The sequence below is a fragment of the Carassius auratus genome, linkage group LG48F (assembly GCF_003368295.1).
Source record: "Carassius auratus strain Wakin linkage group LG48F, ASM336829v1, whole genome shotgun sequence".
Lineage (NCBI taxonomy): Eukaryota > Metazoa > Chordata > Actinopteri > Cypriniformes > Cyprinidae > Carassius > Carassius auratus.
Genome location: NC_039300.1, coordinates 3,515,879 through 3,532,460, shown reverse-complemented (window position 1 = coordinate 3,532,460; position 16,582 = coordinate 3,515,879). Strand labels below are relative to the sequence as shown.

The 16,582-nt window shown below is 35.1% G+C and overlaps 1 protein-coding gene across 2 annotated transcripts; it reads right to left on the bottom strand.

Moving 5' to 3' along the window:
• Positions 1 to 481: 481 nt before the first annotated feature.
• On the bottom strand, positions 482 to 10,259 carry LOC113068700 (sodium- and chloride-dependent GABA transporter 1-like). Of its 2 annotated transcripts, none has more exons than XM_026241536.1 (15): positions 9,770 to 10,259; positions 9,155 to 9,393; positions 8,917 to 9,048; positions 8,571 to 8,671; positions 8,330 to 8,439; positions 8,071 to 8,203; positions 7,709 to 7,843; positions 7,525 to 7,628; positions 7,047 to 7,171; positions 6,823 to 6,935; positions 6,026 to 6,157; positions 5,818 to 5,920; positions 3,951 to 4,051; positions 1,675 to 1,842; positions 482 to 1,578 (listed from the first exon to the last, which is right to left on the bottom strand). In XM_026241536.1, the coding sequence occupies exons 2-15, from the start codon at positions 9,387 to 9,389 to the stop codon at positions 1,342 to 1,344; spliced, it is 1,929 nt and encodes a 642-aa protein (XP_026097321.1). In that variant the 5' UTR covers positions 9,390 to 9,393; positions 9,770 to 10,259; the 3' UTR covers positions 482 to 1,341. The 2 variants fall into 2 exon arrangements, with proteins under 2 accessions (XP_026097321.1, XP_026097320.1); XM_026241535.1 differs by having other exon boundaries at positions 9,155 to 9,456; positions 9,770 to 10,258.
• Positions 10,260 to 16,582: the final 6,323 nt, after the last annotated feature.

Sequence of the window (16,582 nt, the reverse complement as noted above, 5' to 3'; positions counted from 1 at the left end):
AGCCATTTCACATTTTATGTAGGTACGTATCTCCTCTTAGTAAACATGTTTAACGTGACCAAACGCTTTTCGCATGTACTGTAGCTGCCTTTGACACAAACTGTCACCACATCATTGCCCTAGTGTTGGAGAAGTCACTGTACTTGTACGTTTTGTGCTTTTTTGGGGAAAAGGGTCAAAACACCATCATGTATTTTAGTTTTGTGCTACTTCAAATATGGTATAACTATTATATGGTAGAAATATTTTATATACTTTTTCAAAAAAGTATGGCACAATCAAGTAGTGTAAACCGTTGTTATGGAGTGGCCAGTTTGTGCGCGTTCCTGTTTTGTTTAAGCACTGCACCTACTGTATTCAATGTTTTTGGCACATTAAGTAACTAATGGTCATGCAAATCACGACTACATTAATCACAGGCTTAAGGAGCTGATATGCACTCAGGGTAGAGACAAAAAAAAACTTTTTTTTTTTTTTTTTTTATTCCTGAGGGGACATGTAAACAGGACACTGGATTGACAGTACTCATCAATAATATGTATAATCAGCAAAAATGTTCACCCTATGTTTTGCAATGCTTCCATTTTGTTTTTATTATTATTATTTATTTAATTATTATTATTTTGTACCCTGTGCTTTACATACTACACATTGGCAGGCATATATTTGTTTTTGCTTAAGTCTATGATTTTGGTCCTTGGTCTCAACATTAAAGTACAAAGCATTCTAAAAATAATTCTAAAAATGTTTTCATCACATACAAGCATTTTCTCATGAAAAACTAAATAGTAACAGTCTTTCTCAACAAATATATTCAACAACACATGACGAGTCACCCAAGGGCTCTAAAATTCTTTGTGCTTTAGACACAGGGCTTGCTTGATACACGTTGGTTTGCCCAAATGACCCAGAATGTAACATAATCTCGCCCAGTTTCTCATACTCCCACTTTGTCCCCAGTGCAACATAGAAACAGTACATACCTCACATAAACAGCTTGTGCATTGCCAAACAACGCACTGTCCTTAAATCTAACTCACAGTATAACCTTAGTAGAGACAAATTCACAATATACATAGTACAAGTAATTTAACACTGACACGTTTTGCTTCACATTTGAAGAACATACAAAATCTGTGTAGGTTTTTCAAATGCATGGGTTTTTGTGTTTGTGTTCTTATATATATATATATTTATTTTTTATTTTTTTAAATTTTTTTTATGTTTAGCTTGATTATGTATGACCCCTGGAGGTAGATGATTCTATTACTGTATAAACATGGAAGTCTTCTGTGTTGTTAATCTTTGATTGCTCTCTGCTGGGGTTCACTTCTACTTGTTTTAAACGTTGGCATCATTGCCAGGGTTAGTCGAAGAGGAACTATCAGCCTGCGGCGGTTGTTGCAGTGCTTGTGGTGCTTGTGGTGGCTGTGGTGCTGGGTCAGGTTGCTGCACTAGTGGCGGTGATTGCTGCAGTGATTGCTCCGGGTGCTGTGGCTGTGTCTGCAGCTGCTGTTGGTCTGGCCCATTCTCCTGAGCACGCTTGACTGCTGGAGGCTGCAGCATTATCCTGATCCGCTGAAATGAGCCCAGAACCAGCACCAGTGAGCACAGACACACCATATATACCACTCGTAATTGTATATCATTTCAGCTCTAAATAAAAACATTTACCTCTTTATATGTTCCCTTCAGGGTGAGGAACATATAGACCATGTAACCAGGTATGAGAACCATAGAGGACAGAGCCATGAGCCAGCCTACTCCTTGCCCCCATTTAGGGAACACATAGTTGTTCATTGTAAGAGGAACCATTTGCACCGCGCTGAAGAGGAACACGCCCTGTAGAGAAGCTCTGTTTACAAATACTGCAGTTTTCGGTAACACTTTAGAATAAGGTTCCATTAGTTAATGTTAGTTAATGTATTAATTAACATGAACAAACAATGGATAATACATGTATTACTGTATTTATTAATCTTCGTTAATGTTAGTTAATGAACATACAGTTATTCATTGTTAGTTCATGGTAATTAACAGTGCATTAACTAATGTTAACAAGCACAACTTTTGATTTAAATAATGCATTAGTAAATGTTGAAATTAACATGAACTAAGACTTATAAATGCTGTAGAAGGATTGTTCTTGGTTAGTTCATGTTAATGAAAGTAGTTAACTAACATTAACTAATGGAACCTTATTCTAAAGTGTTACCCAGTTTTCACATAATTGAATCTATAATTCATATGAGTTATACTTCTAAAGACTGCAAGACTTTAAAAACATTTTTATCACAGTCAAGGAACAGGACACACAAAAAAAGTATTTGGGACAAATAAAAGTGTAAAAACACTGTGATCAAATTTGGGATTAAGAACAAGGGTCATTCTACACAGCAGAGGTAATGTTCCTCGTCAGCAAATAATGACTTTAACAATCAACAGCTGATACTGACACTATCAGATGTGAACACAATCTGAACTGAGCTTGATAATGACACTAACTTTGCAACGCTGTCACCATTATTAAACTCAACTGAATCAACATTATCTGACTTGAGCTGAAGATTGAAACTATTGCCAATTGTAGAACTGCTTATAGTTAAATTCAATATCTATCATAATTTCTTGTATCATAAATAGCTAAATTTCCTGCTCATTTATGTTCAATAAAATCTGCCTTGTAATAAAGCAATATATAAATAAATTTCAATGAATTTTTTAACATTTTATATTTGAAATATTTAAAACAATGAATATGAATTTATAAAAACATTACTTGTTAATCTAAAAGTAATTTTTCACTTTATCTTATTAGTTATCATGTTTTTAATATTTGTCACAAAAATGGCGAGAGCTTTATCAAAAAATCTAAATCTGATTGGCGAGGTTTACATAATTAGGGAATCAGGGTGCATATTATTACAAAAATAGAAAATAAATATCAGTGGGCAATCCTCATTCAAAACCTGCAATGTATACCAGGCTTATCATATTACTGTCAATGTCATTACCCAAGATCAGTAATTAAGTAAGGGATAATGTACATCCAACCGTTTGTTATCTCAGAATAAACCTTGACAGTGTTATCAGGACCAAGACGCGAAGCAAGCAGCAAGTTCAAGCTACACAAACATTTAAGGGAAATATTGCAGTCAACCCACTTATTACACAACATTATTGAGCCAAAAATGTTTTAGAATCTTACCAGTTTGTTAGTTATAATCCATTACAGCCTACTAAACAATCATAGCAAAATGACAGCAGATGCATTTGTATGAAACAAGAGAGCGAGTCCACGATACCAGGATGACATAATTAAATAATTGTACAACATTTTGAATCGAGTTTTAATATTTTATTAGCTAAAACAAAACGCAAAGCTTCCACCAAGAAAAACTATTCCTAGCAAGAGTACAGTGCTGACTTCAGTTACACGGATGGGTCTGTGTGATCAGCTGTTACCGGTTGTTATCGAGGGATAACATACCTTGCAATGGTGTGACTGACCAATCAGAATCAAGTATTCCACAGAGCCGTGTAATAAAAACTCTTATCACACAAATTCATTTCATTACAACTTTCATTTTACTCTATGAAAAAGTAACTCGATAAAAATTGTGTTACTTAGTTACTTTTTATGTATAGTAATGAATTATGTTATTTTTGTGTTACTTTTGTCACCTGGGCTGGGCTTGCTTGTTTGATTTTTAATTAAAAAAAATTAAAAAAGTATATTTTTGGCATCTGTAAAGGCAATTTCACACCAAAAGGGAAATTAATGAGTCTCTGCCTCTGCACATCGAATTCTCTCAACACAGGGACAGGAGAGCTGTCAATCATTAAATGGACAAACAACTTCTATTGCATATTTGAAAAAGTAACTCAGATATATAAATATATACATATTTTGTAATGTCACATCATAAGGAAAAATGTAGGTTACTTACAGCGACAATTAGAGGGGTGAAGAAAACCCAGCACAGTTTCCACCATAGACAAGGCTTGTATCCAATCATTTCCTGGATGTTATCATAAAATCTGTTCACACCTGGAATTAGAAGGAATTTTTAATGGATTGCATTAATTCACTGCAAATACGTTGCAAGATTATGATTGACAGATTCATATCAATACATGCATTCATTCATCTGAAGCAGTACTGAGGATTCAAGGATGCTCTCCAAATCAATCTACCTAAGTGAATCTAGTCAACATTTATACAAATATATATATATATATATATATATATATATATATATATATATATATATATATATATATATATATATATTTATTTATTTATTTATTTATTTATTTATTTTTTATTTATTTATTTTTTTGTGCTAGTGTTTTTTTTTTTTTTTTTTTTAAACAGTAATGGCATGTATAAGCATGTGTATAAAAGCTTGAAATGAATGGTTCTTTAAAATACTAAATGAATGTGTTAAATATCTGCAACATAATCATATAAAAAAGCCAAAACCTTCACTCCCCTTCATTTCTTAACTATTGTTTTCTGACATCCTGTCATAGCCCTGATCTAGAGCAAAGATATGCAAAAGTAATTATATGAACAACAAAAAAAGGCGTGATAGGATGTTTGTGAAGAGGGTAAACAAATGATAAAGACAGAGAGCGATGAATTAAATATAAAACTGAATTCATTTCATATCAGACACATGATGAGCAGCCAGTAAAATTTTTCAAAGATTGGATTAAAATTGCAAAGATACATAGAACTTCCTTGCAAAAACAGGCCGTAGCCTGCAATATTGCACTACCAGACAGCGGAGGTGGCAAACATTGAGAAATCAACTGACTTTAATTGATGACAGAGGAAAACAGAAGCAGTACGTATAATCATAGCAATAGACATAATGAGGGACATGCTATACAGGGTCAACAATGTTAGTTACTCAAAGTCCAGACTCTAAAAGAAAGCAGGCAGTAACTAACACTACATTCACAGCCAAGAATAATGTCCAGAAACTGGCAGAAAAATGGTAGCAGTAATTTATCAGTCCAGAATGACAGTAGCATAAACAGGAAAGAAATAGAAGCTATAGTATATAGGCAGGCCAAGGCCAAAGTAGTTCTGCATATCTGCTTTGCCATAACAAAGTCTGACATAATATTTGTATATATTTTTAATATATTGTAATATAAACTGGTCTTCTGTAGGAACACAACTTTTGATGTATGACTATTGTTATTACTTTCTGTGTTGTACACACATGTTGATTGGCTGGTTGCATTATATTGGACAGTTGACAACCCTATTTAAAATTCATCACATGCAATTAGCAAAAATATCTTAAATGAAAAATAGAATATTTCTAATTGACAATTAATTGTTCTTCATCATTTATACAAAGGCTTATTTATTTATTTATTTATTTATTTATTTATTTATTTATTTATTTATTTATTTATTTATTTATTTAGCAACAGTAATGGTGCTGATGCCATTTTGTGGCCCAGTCCCACTGGATGCACTTTTGTCATGACAGGATTGTTTATGACTTATGAGCTGCTAATAAATATTGTAGAAGCGTAATTTTCTGTAAAGTTGCTTTGTAATGATTTGTATCGGAAAAAGCGCTATACAAATAAGCTTGAATTGAATTGAATTGAATTGAATTGAATTGAATTGAATTGAATTGAATTGAATTGAATTGAAATGAATTGAATAGAATTGAATTGAATTGAATGACTATTTATGACTGACAGCCAATGCATTTCTGTCCATTTTCATAATGCTATTCAGTGTAAAGGATAAGCACAATGCAAATTACTGATTTAAAAAGGACTCACCATAGCACCAGGAGATTGAGATACACTCAAAGAACACCAAGAAGAGCAGACACATTCCACTGGCTGAGTAATAGTCGAAGAGCTTAAACACATAGAGGCCACCCTAAAACAAAGCAGGAAAATCAATACAAGTCCCAGCAGCCTGCAATCATATAGATGTACAACCTCTGGTCAAACATCTCATCATCTGCTTTCTTCATTGATTTACCTGTGTGATGTTGGACAGCCCAATGGCGTAGGATACAATGCAAACACATGCAATGAAAATCTCTCTTCTTTTCCTGAGCAGCAGTGGGAATTCATCCACCAGAGCAGTGATGAAGCCCTCCACTGTGCAGAACTGAAAACAACATCTACAATGTTTTTCTTTTCTTTTGTTTTGTTTTTGCATTTAAATGACATTTTTAGAACTGTTGGTAGCATGAAGAAAATATAGCAATATATCACAACACAAAAACAATTTTGTTGTTTTTAGAAAATAAATGGCTACAGCGTGAAACCAGTTTTCAATAATAATAAAAAAATAATTTAGTGAGCATATTAATCAAAACAAACAATTAGGTGACATTCAGTATCATACAATAAAATCTGTATGCTGTATCACATAAAGGCATCCAATCAGAGTTTGTTTTATATGATTTTCCAAAAACAAACACAATTCATTAAAGTAAAGGACATATAACAAGTACTTAATTCTATATTTTTTGGTGCCACAGGGCTGGGATCGATTCTACGCCAGTAGTTTTATTTTTACAGAAAATGCATTCCCACTATGTCCAACTTAAGAGACAATGAACATCAGTTTAAAATCATCAATGCATGCAGCCATAAAGGCAAGAATCAACATCAAAAGATTTTATTTGGCACAAGGAGTGTTTTTAATGTTCCTTATATTTCCTAGAGCGGTCACCAGGGACAGTCGCTGATGCTGGCAGATCTGAAGTACCTACCAGATCCCATTCACTTCTGTTTCTAGGTCAGAGCTTGAATATGTGATATTCTCACCTGACTGTCGATTCCCAGCATCAGCAGCATGGAAAAGAAGAGAATAGCCCACAGTGGTGAGACGGGCAACTGCGTCACAGCTTCTGGATAAGCTAAAAATGCCAAACCAGGACCTGTGTAAGCCATGAAAAAAAGAAGTTATATTAACACTTAAGAGAAATATCTATACTTCAACCAATATAAAAATTTATTAATTACTAATTATGTAAAAATGAATGGATTACCTGATGCAGCTACATCAGCTATTGATCTCTTTGTCACATGTGCCATGAAGCCCACAATAGAGAAAATCACAAAGCCAGCAAACATACTTGTGAAGGAATTTATACAGCACACAATGATAGAATCCCTGCAGAAGAGAGGGAAAAGGGATTCTGTCCTCAAATGTGATATAAACTTCTTTGTCTGATTTAAAAGGAGCATATCATTTTATCATTTCAGAAGAAGATGGATTATGTAAGTGATATAGCCAAACTTCAAATGTAATTTGATGGTAATCCTCACTTTTCATATGCTAAAATGTCATGTCTGATAATGGACACATAATCACAGTCAGTCACAGTTTGAGATCTGGCTTGTTCAAACAAACAGCATTCACATCATCAAAAAAGGGGGGGGAAATGGTCAGGGTGAAAAGGGCCTGAAACACTAAAAGAGGGTTGAGTTATCTAACTGATGAAATGTCGATTGCATCATTCATACCTGTACACATTGTTGTTGAAAGGGTTGTAGCTGCCCAGAGCAATAAGAGAGCCTAGACCCAAACCATAGGAGAAGAAAATCTGTGTTGCAGCATCCAGCCAAACCTGAGATGGAAAATGAAAGTGTTCAGCAGCAAGATTGTGTTTGTTTGATCCTGTTTGAATGATTAAGCGTGTAAAATCACCTCAGACTCCTTCAGCTTCTCAAAATCAGGAGTGACATAGAACATGATTCCCTCTTTAGCCCCAGGCAGGGTCACTCCACGGATAAACAAAATGAACAACATGAAGTATGGGTAGGTGGCAGAGAAGTAAACAACCTGCAAAAAATGTATTTCTCTATCAGACATTTACCCATGAGCATTTGTTCAGCAAGTGTGTTCGTGTCTGTTAAAAAAATAATGGAAATTGCTTTCATGCTACAAGAAACCCATAGAGCATTTTTGCCTACTCCCACAAAGTTTATGGTAAGCATATGTGCTTTACATTCACTGCAGTGAAATCATTACAAACTCACTCAAAATCCAGACCGACAAAGACATCTCACCTTTCCAGTCCAGCTAACACCTTTCCAGATACAGAAGTACACAAGGACCCAGGCAATGGCCAGTGTTATTGCAAGTGGCGCACGAATTTCACCAGGTTTTTCTAAGCCATCAGTCATTTGATGCACATTGCGTCTGTATATGCACATCATGCAACACAATTACACTTCACAACAAGACACTTACTGGACACAAGCATTATGTATTTTCATGTATAAAGGTCAGAGAAGGTCATGCACATCAATTTGCGCAAAATCTTACTCCCAAAACTCCATGACAGCACTGGTGAGATTGGTGGTATCTACTATGCTGTAGTTTGTATAACATCTGTCTGTGTTCCATGGTTTGTTACAAGATGTCCATGGAAGCTCCTAGAAAAAGCAAAATAATGCTTTACATTTTTTTTCTTTTTTCTATTTTTTTTTTGCCAAGAATAAAAACCTAAATATTCTCCAAATTACTTTTTTATGGCATGCAAGAGCATATGACAAGGAATGCTTACAGTGGTAAAGGAGTTGTATAAGTAGTAAATTGCCCAGGAAATGATGACAATGTAGTAAATGTTCAGCCAGAATGAGAGAACAGCAGCCGCAAGACCAACACCTGTAATTATGACAGTCTGTTATATTATCATTTACATTCATTCCTTCAAAGCAGTCATCAGTTATGTTATCAGTCATAACATAACTTACAAAACATAACTTAACGTTTAAATCTACTCATCCAATTTTGCATTTGCTGGGTCTCACACAACATCAACATTGCATTCTTCTAAAAACATACTCGCATTTTTTCCAGCAGTAAGTATGGCAGAAGATTTAAAAGAAAGGTGAACAGAAATCATATACCTTTGAACATTGGAGCTAGTTTCCAAACCCCAAGGCCGCCAATGGATGTGTATTGTCCAAGAGCGCATTCAAGAAAAAATAGAGGGACTCCAGCAAAAATAAGCGTCAAAAAATAAGGAATCAAGAAAGCCCCTGGAATCACAGAAATAGATGAAAGCACACAGTGGAGCTGTGCACAGCAAAACAAAGCACACATACATCCAGACACAACATATCAGACTCTCGGAGAAGCTCTTACCTCCGCCGTTTTTCCCGCACAGATAAGGAAATCTCCACACATTGCCCAGTCCGATGGCGTAGCCCACACATGACAGGAGAAAATCAAATCTCCCACCCCAAGTTTCTCTGTCTGGGATGTCTTTCTTCTTTTTCTCTGGTTTGACGTCCTCCGCTTTGGGTTTGTCGTTAGTTGTGATCTCGTTGAGTTCCGTCACAACTTGTCCATCGGTGTTTTTGGTGTTGTTTGTCGCCATGTCTCTGATTTCAGACAGCAGCAGAGATCCACCACGCAAACACCCGATCAAACCAGTTTCAGTTAACCTGAAAACACCGAAACACACGAAACCACTGTTTTCCCCCCGTAAAAAAAAAAAAAAAAAAAAAAAAAAAACAAGAGCGCTGCCGTCTCTAATTGATTCATGAGCAGGCAATTTTCAGATATAAATATTTATTTATTTTTTATCGAACGATCAGCCAGCTTCTCCATTATGTTTCGCAAGTGTTTTGATGCATGTACTACTGTTATACCCATTTAATTTAATTCATTTAAACACACAGACACGCACGCCCCCGAACACATTTAAGACATTTTAATTAAATGAAAATCGTTTCCAAATTTATCGTATATACTTACAGTGAATTTGGCTTCTTTCCCAAAAGCAATATTCCAGTGTGTCATGCAGTGAGGTATCCGTAGATTCCTCTCCAAGTTGTAAACTTCCAGAATGTCTTGGCACGTAAATGAGCCTTCTGTCCATGTAAAGCGGTCCTGCGGGAGCTGTCCACGGGCGAGTGGTGCTGAATCCACCGAGCAACGACTGTCTGAGATCAGCAGCTACTCAACATTTCCAGAGCGTCAATGTCATGTGAAAGTCAACACCCCCCAACGGACACACGCATACACACGCACACACACTTTCAGGTCAGGCATTCAAATCTTTACCTTATGTTAAATCACACTCAAGTAAAATTATTCTGATATATCGGTTTAATATTTAGGTTTCTTTGTTCTAAAACTGAGCATAATTCTTGGGATGCAACAGCATATTAAGAACATTGGCTATTTCTTATTTTTCTCTCTCTCGTTAAATCCTTGAAATCTTGACTTAAAATTCAAGTTTCATTGATTTACTCCCTCTCTCTCTCTCTCTCTCTCTCTCTCTCTCTCTCTCTCTCTCTCTCTCTCTCTCTCTCACACACACACACACACACACACACACACACACACAAACATCTGTGGCTATCATGAGGTAAAATGAACTCATGCATTCATTGCCCATTCTAAATCCCTCTTAAAACCCAGCCCACTTCAAACCATAATATATATAAAAAATATGGCAGATGAGGAGCAGAAAAGGTGAAGCCACTGACACAGCATCAGGTGTGAGCAGGAAATATCACTCCTCATCTGAAACTGAACACTTAAAGAAAGAATGCCTCAAACAAAAAAAAAAAAAAACAAAAAAATCTTGTACACTATCTTTTATGGGATGCATAACTGGATTGCAAAAATTTCCTAGTATACAGGGCAGTCTTGACCTTTTGTTGGAAGTCCATAAATCTGCGGTGAGTAAAGCATTTTCAGCTTTTCAGTCCATCGTATGTATGAAAGATATATCATGTACTTACTGATTAGCTAGCTTTTTTCTTCTGAATGTGGAAGTCTGTAAATACTGCTTAGTTAAAAGCGAATGAACCCAATGTGGGATTTGGGTCAGAGTGGTATAGATTTCACCTCCTCTCTCAAAGCTTGGCTCAGAGTGGAGAACTCAATTGGAAGCAGATGGTGAACCAACAAGGGGTGAACTAACCTATTAATGATACTACATGAAATGTAACATTTGCACTCCATCTGGCTGCATCTCCCTTTGCTTATGGGCTGTGAAAACATGACCGATTTATGCACCTGCTGTGGACACTTGAGTAGTTTTGACTTGCTGGTGATACCAGGTTATGCCCAGATAGGCTCATTTAGAAATAAATATGTGATAATCAAAAGGCTGTCAAAGGCATTCAGTTTATATATATATATATATATATATATATATATATATATATATATATATATATATATATATATATATATATATATATATATATATATAAAGAAACAGGTTTGTTCAGTCATATGAATTCATATTTGTGACAAAAAGAAAGAAATAATTGTATGATGCATTGTTTTATTATTGGTTTTAAATATAAGATAATTTAATGCTGCTGGAAAGAAAATGTATTGTGATTTGTTTAACAAAAAAAAAAGATCAGATTTTATTTAATTATTTAGTTATTATTTTAATTTAAGAGTCTGTAAGTTGAAGAAATCTTTGTAGGTAGTACAATATGACAACATCTGTTCTAAATGACCTGAAAAAGAAACCACTACACCATTTTTCATAAAACTGTGAATCAAATTCTGCATATATTTTTAAATGATTTCTCTCATCTACCCGATAATGACTTGGGCTTGATTTTGTTTTGATGAAATATGCAAATCCTGTCAGCTATAAGAGAGTAAGCAATCATTCTTGTGTCATTACTGTTTGAGAACGCTTGTATTCGGTGTCTCTGACTTGTCTTAGCGAACCTTGAAAAATTGACTATAAATTGTTGGTTACAAGTGCAGAGGATCCAGGTTGTGCGCAAACACCGCAGACCATTTAGGTGGGCTGTATAAAAATATACATCCCTCAAAGCAGTATGGGGCATCTAAATCGTTTTTAAAATTTTGTTCAAGTGTTGCTAGGCAACAGCAAAATGGTCTCAGCATCCTTGTTATATTAGAGTTTCTGCTGGGGTTTGCTCCCATTTATATCTATCCTTTTTTTGTCTCCTTTCATTAGCAAATATTAAATTTTCATGTTTCAATTTCTCAAAAAAAAATGATCTGCCTCAGAATTGCACTCGAGTTACACAAAGGCCTAAATGTTTAAGCCAGCATTTAACTGGCTTTACCGTTAATTCTTTAACAAAAAAAAAAAAAAAAAAAAAGACTTCCTTGTTATAGAAATGTATGGACACAAATCATTATAGCAAAAGACAAATAATGTGTTTAATTATATCAGACAGTAATTTATTTCTAATTAACAACTGAAATGTAGACTTTTGTTATGAAACTACAAAACAGTCAACATATCGTGCACAGAGCATTATGAGCACAGCGTAACACAGAGCACGTCACACTGTCTGCAATCTCTCCTCACTACACCGTGCTGCTAATCTACTGCATTCACCACAATCACTATGGAAACTGACTTTTGCCACACAGCCGCTACTGAAACAGATATGCAGCAAATGCTGTCAGTGATTGTCCACTGACGTATGTTTACATAGAGGTCTGAATCAGTGTTTCTTCCAGACCACAGCAAAAGTATAATTTATCTTCTCCAGTTACGTATTTAAAGGATGAAATGATTTCTGTGCAAATTCTACACATGACCCACAAAGCAAATTTGACATTGTAGTCCATAGACGAAACAGCATGAGCTTTGTTAATAAGGTTTGGACAAAAAGAGTACTTAGTGAACAGCCTTTAAATCTAGCCACCTGCCTCTAGCTAAAATATATGAAAATGCTCTTCATGCTTTTAATGGGTTTATCTGCTTCAAAGGCAGCTGGCTGATGCATCGCTCCGACCGTGCAGTCCTTCAGCCCCAGAAAGAATGCGCTCAAGCCTTTGGACAAGTTTCTGAGCTCAGCCCTCATTCAGGGAGGACACTCTTCCCTTTTTTTTATTATTATTATTTTTTTTTTTACATAAGGCAAATTTACATATACTGATGATGTCAGCACAAATTGGGCACACCACCTTCCCCTCCAAAAACCATATACAAAAATGTAACATTTTCCTCTTGAGCTCAAAGGTCAGTGAATCACGTCTGTCAGAAATGCAGTACTGTAGCATCATTGGTATGTATTTACATGTAATTGGTTCATGATTGCAGTGTAATACAACAAAATGCTGAATGCAAATGGAAGTGAGGGGAGGGGTTGACTGATAATGCTATTGGTTATAAAATGGCTTGCTTGTATAATGACTGAGCTCTGATTTGCGAAGAAAAAACACAAGGGTAGCATCCTAAATCTGAAAAGAAAATGATCCTTCCCTCTGTGTGCATGTTGCTGTCACCCCAGATCTTTTCATAAAACTGCCACGAGCATGTCTTGCATTTGAATTAGGCTGATGAGTGGAATACGTATGTGCCCACAGAGAGGCCAGTGGCACTTTCCAGCATCACATGATGCTTAATTAGGGATTCTTCTATATTATAGGGTTGAAATTCTGCCAAATGTCTATCAGCTGTTATAATCAATGCACTAATCATTGCACTCGCTGCCTCCTGAGGTGCATTAGGTTGCATTCTTTCCTCTGGTTTCTCAGAAAGAAAAAAAAGAAAAAAGAAACAGTCATGTTTATGTCAAAACAGCAAGTAAAGGTAAATCTAAATTTATATCTAGAGCTTCTGTAGTGTCGTCTGCCGCTGCTATGAAGAATCACACACAATCTGGGGTTTTGCTTTCAGAAGAAAATATTTCTTTATTTCAAGGAGAATAAAGCCGAGTTCCTTGCACGGAGATCTATTGAATGTTATGCAGTATCTCCTTATATACAGTATACAGGGCATTTCAAATATTGATAATTTTTCTTATGCTTACAATTCGATTCCTCCCTAGAGAGAAGGGGCCCCCTACTTGTTATGGTAAAGAGAAAGGCCCTTTTGTGTGTCTTTCCAGATGTTTCTCATCTGGGTCTGTACAATCTGGCCACATAGGCATATTTCTTCCTATACTTAAACTATGGGATTATAATGGAATAATAACTAGCACCAAAAATGGCTAGATTCACATTGATTATACTTGATTATTTAAATCTTATTAATAAAAATCTTCCACACTTTGCTTTGAAGATTTTTATTTTAATATTAAGATATGATTCTTTCGTTCTTTGGTAAACACATGGCTATAGTAAGCAGCAATAACATCTTGCTGTTTAAGATATAGTGCAAACAAAAAAAAAAAATTAGAGAGCTGGTTGCACTTCTCACTTCTCAGACAATGGTAATTAGCCTTAACATCCATTATGGGGGTAATGGGATGCATTGAGAAGAATATCTTTAATGAGAGAAATTAAATTTTAAAGGATTTGACAGTCATTATTAACTGAACCACTATAGCTTTAATCTGATTTGTGTTTCAAAATATTTCAACATACAAACTGTACAAAGAACCAGTGGCATTTGGAGTCAATGGTGCTATTTGATGTGGCATGGTAAATTGTAATCTGTCTTCATGCATAAAGCATAAATTAATTCTGTCACTGTTTCTGACATTAGATGCTCTGGTTCCTATCAACCTTTATCCTACACCCCATGAGAGGGAGTAAATTCAGTTAAACTGTAAACAATCAATGAAACAATCATTCTATGAACTAAGAACAAAAATTACTTTTAACCGACCATAAATAATCCTAAAATCTTAATTATTTCTACAGCAATGTTACAGACATATTACTATAATATATGTCTCTGTCTATATATTATGCAACATTCATTGCTTTAATGAAATATACTGCTACAGTCGAAAAAAAATTTAACATTTGAAAAATAATCAGGACGAAAAGAATGCAGTGGAAAAATGATCTCTTCTAATGGTATTCCTATACATTGTTACATTATATATATATATATATATATATATATATATATATATATATTAGTGCTGTCAAAATTAGCGCGTTAACGCATTCGATTAATTTGAAATATTTAACGCGTTAAAAAAAAATAACGCAATTAACGCGGTTGCAGCTTTTTTTTATTTCCAGTTGTGGCCTATGTGTGTTCAACGTGCAAAGAAATATGGATAAGACCAAGGAAGGATTTTAGACGGAAAGTTTCAGTATAAAACTCTGCTTACTCTTCAGTCTGCCACAAGAAACATTACTCTTCATTTAGTCTGCCACAAGAAACATTAAAATCATGAACTCAAATGTCATTGTTTAAAAAAAAAAAAAAAACAATCACTGTAACAGTGCGTAAATCAGACCTTTCTGTAACGCTAACGTTAATAAGCTTAAACGAAAATAAAGAAATAATTGTGTAGCGGAGTATTTTTTGTACACAGTGCCGCGAACTGTCAATCACTCCTGTGCGCGTGCATCACTGTCCTCCTCAGCTGCAGCAACTTGCGCTCTCTCTCTTCATCAAGCTTTAAAACAAAAAGGGGACAAAAAGATCATATTGTCTTTGTGCATAGGCTATAGATTAATTAGATAAATTAATATCTAAATTTGTGCCTTGCCGTCTACGGTATTTTTTTAGAACTTAGAAAAAGATGCTGCAGCCAATGAACAGCCAGCGGGGGCTGCAGGACGACTCAACCTCCGCAGACAGTTTTTAATGTTTATCAAACAATAAATACTCAAGATTTTGCTTTAGTATAACTCACAGCGAGTTTCACACACCTTCTCCGGCCACGTTGAGTTGTTGACACTTAACAGCGGGAAAAGCGACACATGCGCTATTCACTTGTATAACTTAAGGGTGAATGGGTAATGTAGTTTCTGCTCTGGGTGGGATGAATTAGGAAACTTGCATTGTGAAGGGCGCTCTGAAAATCGGCAAAAAGATTAAAACCTCTATTAAAACAGATGTCCAAATGAGCGTACCGGTACACTACAAGCATGTTCTGGGCGCACGGAGAGGTGGCGGTTCGCTCAAGAGCTATATTTGGAAGTGGCGGTACTGAGTACCTGTGTGTACCGGCCCACTTAAAGCACTGGCAATGACTATACTTTGGAATTTTTTTGCAGTCCACTTAGAATTCAACGTGGAAATCATTTTTGTTTTTTATTGGCATTGATTGTTTTGAAATTCAAATGGTACTTACATGCCTGTGTTTTTATTTCTGTAATAAATATGGCTTTCAAGCCAACAGTTAATTTGGAGGATATTGATGGTTTATTGCAGGTATGTTGTTTACATGAGAAAATCTGTGTTACAAGTTAAACAAAAATTCCAATAAACAATCATATTTTGAATTTAAATAGTTTCTTTGTCTTGAGTTTACATTAATTATTTACATTTTACATTTACATATCCAAAAAGTTTCAGTCTTTTAATTGCGATTAATCGCGATTAATCGCGATTAATTTTAAAAAATTGTGCGATTAATTAGTTAATTTTTTTTAATCGATTGACAGCACTAATATATATATATATATATATATATATATATATATATATATATATATCAAGTTTTACATTATTCTCCTGATGTCTGAAAATAGGACAAGAATAATTGACAGCTCATTTAGTCAAATTGATGGACAATGATTATTTGTAGTGCAGCCTTATGATTTGAAATTATTGGCTTTTGTCTTTTTGATTGGAAAATCCCCAAACCGGAAGCAGGGACAGCCTGTGTCTTAGGCGGAATAGGCAAATGCTAAGTG